The 8798-nt window shown below is 37.8% G+C and overlaps 1 protein-coding gene across 1 annotated transcript; it reads left to right on the top strand.

Annotated features, from left to right (window-relative positions):
* The first annotated feature begins 2695 nt into the window (after window positions 1-2695).
* LOC147438821 (uncharacterized) lies at window positions 2696-7848 on the top strand. The gene is made up of 2 exons (XM_086483931.1): window positions 2696-3789; window positions 7776-7848. Exons 1-2 carry the CDS (start codon window positions 2696-2698, stop codon window positions 7846-7848), a joined length of 1167 nt encoding a protein of 388 aa, XP_086340057.1.
* Window positions 7849-8798: the final 950 nt, after the last annotated feature.

Raw genomic sequence — 8798 nt, 5'->3', positions numbered from 1 at the left:
GCACTAGGGTGTAAGGCTAGGTGTAGCCGAGGGACATCCTTGTGGCTACCAGAGGCAAGAGGCTCGAGCTTAAGTTCGAGCCTCACCTAGATATGTTAGTATAGCACTATCATGAAAATCTAGATTCACTAAGTCCTTTTAGGATTCATGCAAAAATAGAAAAACACTTAGGATTGAACTTAAGTCTAGCCTCATGGCATCCTTTTGGTTACCAATGACAAGAGGCTCAAACTTAAGTTTGATCCCCACTTGCATATTTGAGTGTAGCACTAGCATGGAAGGCTAGCTTGATGACATATTTGTGGCTATCAAGGGCATAGAATAGCACCTTTAGGCTCGATCTTAAGTTCGAGCCCCGCCTCAAGTGCATCAGGGAATAAAAAATCACTTTTAGGCTCAAACTTAAGTTTGAGCTTCCTCTCCATATGCTAATGTAGCACTAGGGCGCATGCCTAGCCTCATGACATCCTTCTAGCTAGAAAAATCATAGAGATTCACTTTTAGGCTCAAATTTAATGTAGCACTAACTTGCAAGACTACTCTCATGACATCCTTGTGGCTAGCAAGGGTACAAAACAACATCTTTTGGCTCAAACTTAAGTTCGAGCCTCGCCTACACATGCTAGTGTTTTTTTTTAAATGTACTATTTAACTTAAACATATGCTCCTTGTTTAGGTTCTAACATTGTTCTTTTTGGTTGTTTCAGGAATGGAGGCTTCCAATGAACCAAGTATACCAGAGCAGGGTGCACAAGTCTTCACACTCGATGTTCTTGGAATGTCCACTCACGCCAAAACTACTGCTCCAAGAATAAAGGTTGACAAGACCTTTGAGTTAACAAAAGAAGAAGGAGTGAAGTGGTTTGTGGATACCTACGATACAGATGCAAACTACAAAGGTGACATCCATCTATATTTGTCACAAGGTGATATGAAATATGGAGACATGGGGATTGTTGTGGGTGTCAAAGATGATGTGGATGCAACAGCAATGCCATGCTTTGCATGTAATGTGCTACCTATTGGAGAGACCATAAAGGCAAACAAGTTTTTCTTATCATTGGGCACTTTTCATGTAGCAGGCATGAATGGTAGCAAACTAGGAAAAGAAAATTCTATTGTAAAATTAGGATTGAAGATCTCCAGCTTCACTAATCAAGAAGACTCGGGTGTGGACTGTGTGGAAGACCTAGTGAAGGCAGTGAAACATGCAAAGCGAGTCTTGAGCTTACCAAAGAAGATTGTACCTGCAAAGAAACCAATAGGGGCACTACCTAAGAAAGTTGTGGAGAAGACGGGCAAAGCCATAGTTAGGAGTGCACTTGCAGCATCAAGAGGTGCCCGTGCAAGCGCTTCAACACATGTAGAGAAGATCACTGCCACCATTAATTTAGACGAGCAAGAAGGTTCACAAGGGCAAGATGCACAAGGACTCAGAAGAAAAAGAAAGGCAAAGGATGATTCTACTCTTGAGGAAGATCGACAAAAACTAGCAAAGAGGAAGATGAAAAAGAGTGCAGAAGAAAAAGAGGTTTCGTAAGAGGAGTTGATGGACATGGAAACTCCATCTGAAGATAACAAGGCACTGACCTCTTTAGAAATCAAGAAGGGATTCTATCCTTTTGGGATCAATGAAGTCTTTAGCATTGACGTGACAAGGTGTTTTCCTACTCCATCAAACTATGTGTACAGAAGATTAAATCTAGATTGGGTCAGGATTTTGACTTTAGACTTCATTCAAGAACCAAAGCAAGAGGAGATACTAGCAATTTTGATGCCTTGTGATCCTTCCAAAAAACATCCTCTTGACAAACTTGCCAAAGAGGATGTTCGCAATGTTGATTACTGGATCATCTCTGAACAACACTCCATTAGTGCTGCAAAACGTTTGCAAGGTGCAAAAGTTGCAAAGGTTACCCCTCAATTGTGTCAACAATTCAAATATAGACGATCAAAGATTATTCTCAATTTCCCACCAAAGATCTCTCGTGAAATATCCAAAGATGCGAATCTATCTGTTGCAATGTCAATGCAAAAGGAGCCATTTCTTGACCAACTTATGCAAGCACGAGCACAGTGGCATGCAAATGGTTGTCCTTCTAAGCCACCACCTGGTGTCAACCAAACAAAGAAGGACTTTGAGGCTTGGAAGGTACTTGTTTGATTCTTTGAAAACATGGATGTGAGTCTTTTTAATCAATATCTATTTGTAAACTAGAGTCTATCATAGGCTCAAGCAAGACCTCCATGTGCTCATTTAGAACTTAAATTGAGGTTTTAACTTAAGATTTAGTGTCACTTGCATATGAGGCTAAGCGAGGCTCGAACTTAAGTTTGAGCCCCACTTACATATACCCATGTATTTTGGACTTTGCATAGATGTATGTGAGCATATAAAGAAACAATTCAATCTAGCTAGGCTTGAACTTTTTAAGTATATGTCTCAATCCCACAAGTTAGAGCCTTGTCAATATTGATGTTGGAATTTTCAATTTTGCAGACCTTTGTTGAGACAACAGAGCACACACTTCAAAAGGGATTTGTCAAGACCGACTTGCATTTGTTGCTTCTATGTGATGAGAAGATATGGAAGAATTGGGTCAAGATCATGAGACAATATGCTCGAGGCTTGCTACCAAATACAAAGGGAGAAACAATTGACGAAGGTTCCAACGAAAATCCTAAATTTCTAACTATGAAGGGTGGTCAGATTCGACAAGCACCTGGCACAGCAACACTGGCACCTACATTGTTCAGGTGCATTTTAGGCCTCAAGAATAAAGAAGTTCTTGAACTACAAAATGCAATCCTGGACAAAACCATCTTGCTAAAGAAGAGCAAGCATACCCCTCATAGAATGGACATGGATGAGATGGCTTGGAAGCTAAAAACAGATCGAGTGTTGAAAGAAGCAATAATATCATTCTTCTTTGATTTGACAAGGGAAAATTTATCTTGGGAGCAAGTTTGTGAGAAGTACAAGCTAGGAGAGCATGAGTACAATCAAATGAGGAGCTATAGCCAGTACTATGTCAAGGACTCCCTCAACAGAGCAAAGAAGACTCAACCCTCACTTCCAAAAAGTGTAATAACTCTCCTCAATCATCTTTATAGAGCTAATATGGGCATTATATCTCAAGATGAGTCTATTCCATGGAGAATCAAGGGGGTGGGCTTTGACATGGGGAAGATCAAAGACTTTTGCAATACAGAGCACGTACCATTTCAATTGGTTGTCTTGGATCTTCATGGTACTAAAGAAAAGCTCTCTATAGATTTTTTTGCAAATTTGGCACTCGATCTAAACACATTGAATGCACAATACGAATATGTGCTAGTGTGTTTCATTGATTTCATCAATATCAGAATGCTTGTTGAAGGGGTTTCTAGCCAGTCAACTAAGGTCCATATTGAATATGGAAATATCCAAGCAACAAGAGATGACTCATGGATAGATGGAACTGTGGACTCTGCAATGGTTGCTCTTTTTGTTAGCAAGGTTGATAGATTTCAGGCTATTGACAAAGCTCATACAAAAAGAGTCTTTTTCTCAGGCTCTTGTGGCAAGGATCATGAATTTATTGATAGAAACTTCATTGATGGCCTTATCACAGGGTTTTGTCCTGAGCAAAGCTATGTGTTGGAAATTTTTTGCGGTAGAGTTGTGTTGGAGCAAAGCTTGTCGAAGAAGAGAAGGTCAATTTCTCTATGTAAAGATGATTTTGAAGCAATGGAGTTAGAATCTCAATGCTCTAGTCTTTTGGAGAGCAATCCGTCCTTGCAGGAGTGGTGTGGTGCAAGTCGAGCATCACTTGCGAGACAAACAGTGGAGTTGGATGATAAAGAAAAAGAAGACCTTAACAATCTTGACATCGATGAGCAACAAAGCGGTGGAGAGGATGTTGATGGAAATGAAGACAACGATAACGTAGACAACACGGATGATAGTGAAGTTCAAGAAGCTACGAATTTTGATCATCAAGGGGGGGCACACAATGTTGGAGAAATGAGTCGAGTTGTGGATGTTGAGTGTGCAAAAGAAAATGATGAAGATAATGAGGATGATGATGCAGGCAATGAGGATGCACAAGAGGATGATAGAGCCCCTCAAGACATTGTAGTAGCTAATGAAAAAGGTGCGAATGCTTCTTAGAGTATTTTTGATACTAGGTTTAATGATGCATGCCATTATCATGTACCAACAGACTCCTAAAGTATAAAAAGGCAGGATAGTGTATTGCATTGATCAATTGTGATACTTTAGGTCCTTCAAACACTATTTTCTTAATACTATCTTGTGTCTTTATCTAAAAGTATGTCATTTTAATTAGATTTAATTGTTGTTGTTTTAAAAAATGATGGGGGGGATCAAACTTGAGTTTGAGCCATCACAAAGCACATGTCTTTATTTAAAGTGTCAATTCACAAAGCATAGCTAACATACATATGTGTTTTAAGAGTAAGAAATTTTGGTTTTGGTGAGACAATAATGAAGCATTATCAAACACTAATGAGGCTCAAACTTAAGTTCAAGCCTAACAAGGAGAGATAGTGAAGCACTTGTGTATGAAGTTCAATCAAAAAAGTCATGGCTGAGTTGTTCTAAGTGAGACTTGAACTTCCTTATCCTAGTGTAGCACTTGCATATGTTATGTGAAACTCATAATGTCTTTGTACCTAACAAGGCATTGAAATTTAGTTTATAGGCTCGAACTTAAGTTTGAACCTTGCCTCCACATGTTAGTGTACCACTACCATGTGAGGCCGAGCTCATGAGCACTACCATGTTATGCCAATCTCAAGAGCATTGTAGTAATATAATCTTCCAAATAGCAATACTTACAGATCATGAAGTAAAAAGGATCATACCTTGAAAAATTCATAGTTAAGAGGTTTTTTGAATAGGCCCTAGATGTGCACAATATAATGATTTTATACATAGTGAATGCGTTGCGACTAGACATGGCTTGAGATTTAAGCCTTACACTTGAAACATAAGCTTAAGGTTAAGACTTAAGCCTTAGGCATGAACTTAAGTTTGAGCCTCAAAAGTCCTTGTCATAGAATCCTACCTCAACAACAAAAGTCCTTGTCATAGAATCCTACCTCAGTACTTCCAAGTGAAGCTCACAATTTCATATCCTATTGTAGCAATTACATATGTTAAGAAAGAGAAAGAGTCATAATCTATAACAAGAAACTGAAATTTATTTTGTAGGATCGAACTTAAGTTCGAGCCTTGCCTTTGTATGTTAGTGTAGCACTACCATAAGAGTCCAGTCTCATGAGCATTGTAGCAAAAAAATGTTACAAATAACAAAATACTTATAGATTATGAAGAAAATTGGATGATACCTTGAAAAATTCATAGATAAGGGGTTTTATAAATAGATCTTCAGTGCACATAGTATAAAAGGTTTTCACATAGTGAATGATGAAGACTAAAAAGGGCTTAGGACTTACATTTTAAACTTCAAACATAAGCATAAATTTTGAGACTTAAGTTTTAGGCTTGAAACAAAAGCCTAAACTTTGAGACTTAAGCCTTAGGCTGGAGCTTAAGATTAAGACTCACTTTCAAATGTGCTTTAGGTATCATTCTAGGTTAGCATTTTTGTGTTAATGTGCTAAATGCAGCCTTTCTAGCATAGAACGTCTGGGTTAGATGATGGAAATGAAATGGATTCTATGGTTATTGAAAATCCACTTGATTATTTTCTAAATTGGTAAAAATTTGTCTTTTTTCATCTTTCAGATGAAGACAACAAAATAGAAGACGGAGATAACATATCTCAAGCAGCACAAGTGCTACCCACCATTGTTGGAGAGACCGAGTTTCATAAAGGTGATCTTGTAGAGCACAAAAGTGATCTTGTAGAACAAACCTCTCAAAAAACTTCAAATGACATGACTAAAGAGAGCGAGAACATGCTACCTACAATTGGAGAGACCCAAATTCATGAAAGTGACATTAGGAATAGTGAAGAGGAGATGGTGGTTGTAGAGCATCAAAGTGATTTTGTTGTGCAAAATTCTCCAAAACCTTCACACGACACTAACAACATGCCTCAAAGAGATGAGGATGCAGAGGGTAGTGAGAAGAAGGGTGCAGCCAATGAAGAGCTCCAAGCGACTCTTGCAACCAAGGACATACAAGAAAAAACTGACAAAGGGACAGGAAAAGCGACACCAAATACAAACAAAGTCCAGAGCATTCAAGAAAGGGAGCAAAGGATTGAAGTTGGTGAGAAAAACAAAGGTACTTATTTGTCCAATGTGATTAGTATAGATATGGCCCTTTTTGGAAGATAATACAAAATTCTATTATGTTGTCTTTGCAGGTGAAATTGACATTCAAAATCAAGGATCCAGTGTGCCACAAGTAGACATCAACGTTGAGGAGCTACGTCCTGATGCACAAAAACGTAGGCCACTTGGAAGCTTATATTCTTTTGAGAGAGATGGAGATAAACTAGTCTTTCAATCTTCCCACATCAATAGAGAAATGCAATCACTTTTAGGAGACATCATTATAGATGAGTATGGAAGTATGAGATGTAAATAAACGTGTGCAATTTACAATTGTGTGCTGCAAATATATGGTCCCTTGTTTTGAGATTTATAAGTGCAAAAACTTAAATTGTTATCATTCTTTTGTATCGTATGCAGAAAATATTGCTCATGCAATCAGCATGAAGAAACATGCACTCATTCTTGATCTTAATGGAGTTTTACTCAGCAAAGAAGACAAGAGGCATCCATGTACAGATTGTGTCAAAATTGACCTTGGTCACACCACAATTGTTGTTCGCCCGGGTTGTTTTGAATTTTTGGATGAGATATGTCAGTACTTTCATGTTGGTATTTGGTCCACCATGCTACAAAAGAATGTTTGCACTTATGTGAATACTCTTGAAAAGCATGCACATAAAAAATATCATTTCTTTATGGTATGGGGACAAGAAGATTGCTACATCCATAATCTTCGAAAAGTGTATAGACCGGATAAGCCTAATGTTGAGGCTATGTTTAAGCCTTTGTTGAGGGTTTGGTATCAGTGCAGGAATTTATGCAATACAAAGAATACATTGCTCATTGATGATAGCCCTTTCAAGGGATGTATTAACCCAAATGATAACTGCTTATATCCGGAAAGTTTTCAAGGGAGGCCTGACTATCTTCTTTGCAATGAGCTTCTACCATACCTTTTAAATCTAAATAATATAGATGACATTCAATCTGTTATTTCACTCAATCGGCTAGGACAATCTCCAATCACAGAGGTTCATGAACTATTTACAAAGTTTCAAGACATTATGGAAGAATGGGGCATGTTCAATGTCCAAGTTCTAAGGGAAGAACTTGACAACAATTCAGTCATAAAGCTCATCTTGTGCATCTTCACAGCTACCATTGTGCAATAACAAGTTAAGTTATGTTCAAGAAAGTAGAGGCAAGAAAGTAGTAAACTCCTTAAGCAAGGATCCAGCTATGTTGGCATCCAAGTTTGGTGTGCCACTATTATCTTCAAACCAGCTGAACTTGTTAAAATTGTCTCACAAAACAAAAAATTTGAGTGATCAACATGCTATTGCTTATGCTACTAGCTTGGGGTATGGTCGTGGTCATTTCATTAGCGGAGTTGCAGCAAAAGCATACATATCAAAGCTACAAAAGGCCTACTTAAGCTTATGGGTAGGACTCACTTTAGATTTATCAAAAAATATAAAAAATAAAATCAAATTTTTATCTAATCTAGCATATTTGTTATGCAGGTGGAAGAAAACAACCAGTAAGGGCTTGGCCTGCGCGTTAACTCAATCACCTCGAGTTTTCACATACATCTAGAGTGGTGGAAATGTGTTAAGAAGATTTTGACCAAAACAATGTGTTGGGCTCTAGTTTCCGGCCAAAACAATGTGTTGGGTCCAATTATTTGAACATGAACCAAATATGTACACTTTTATATTTCATCAACTAGATGTTATTTAGCCTTGGAAAAGAAGTCTCTCTTTTATCTTTGTGGTTGGAGCTCTTTGTACAAGATTTCTTCTGTGTATTGAAGAAAAATATTTTCTTTTGTTGTCTTCTCAAGGTTTAAGTCTATATATATCATGGATAAAATAAATAATGTTGGTGGACAGTGTGTTAATTGAAAATAATATCTCTTCCATTGACCATCATGCCTTTTTTTTGGAACAAGAGATTCTGAAGCATATAAATTTGATTTCAAATGTACAAAGCATTTACTATTGAGGTGGCACATGTCATTGAGGACTCATAGGCCTAGAAGGAAATTGATTCCACCACCCTCAACTACTATACGGAAACAAAGAAGAGTATTGATCTTTGAACTCAATGGTGTTTTACTTAGGACCATTGAAATGCAACATGGTGATGTATGCCCAGATTGGGGAAAACATATGCATCTCGTTGAAGAGAGTACAAATGTGTGGCATTTTATTCGCAAAGATGCATTCACTTTCCTTGATTTTTGCATGCAATGGTTTGATGTGTGGATTTGGAGCACTAATAGATTGCAAAGGACTCGTCATATTCTGGAGTTATGCTTTCCACAACACCATCAAAAATTTAATGTCATAGCAGGACAGGCAGCATCCCAAAAGACAGATCTTCTAATTGGATATCGATTTGCTTTACAATGTAATGTGGAATATGCCCAGAACCTACTTGATTTTTCCAAAAATGTGGAATCAATCAAATGAAGAGCTTGAAAGTTTTTTGGAGAGAACAATCACTGCATGGTTACTTGGTTGGATCTATGCAAGGGACAAATG

Source organism: Adiantum capillus-veneris, chromosome 16 (assembly GCF_014529385.1).
Source record: "Adiantum capillus-veneris isolate H3 chromosome 16, ASM1452938v2, whole genome shotgun sequence".
NCBI lineage: Eukaryota > Viridiplantae > Streptophyta > Polypodiopsida > Polypodiales > Pteridaceae > Adiantum > Adiantum capillus-veneris.
This window is presented reverse-complemented; position numbering and strand designations above follow the sequence as displayed.

Excerpts from the sequence above, each read along its gene's own strand:
- LOC147438821 (XM_086483931.1), top strand. The coding sequence starts at position 2,696 with ATGAAGGGTGGTCAGATTCGACAAGCACCTGGCACAGCAACACTGGCA. Across the intron at positions 3,790-7,775 it reads AATCCGTCCTTGCAGGAGTG|GTGGAAGAAAACAACCAGTA; the intron begins GTGTGGTGCAAG and ends TTTGTTATGCAG.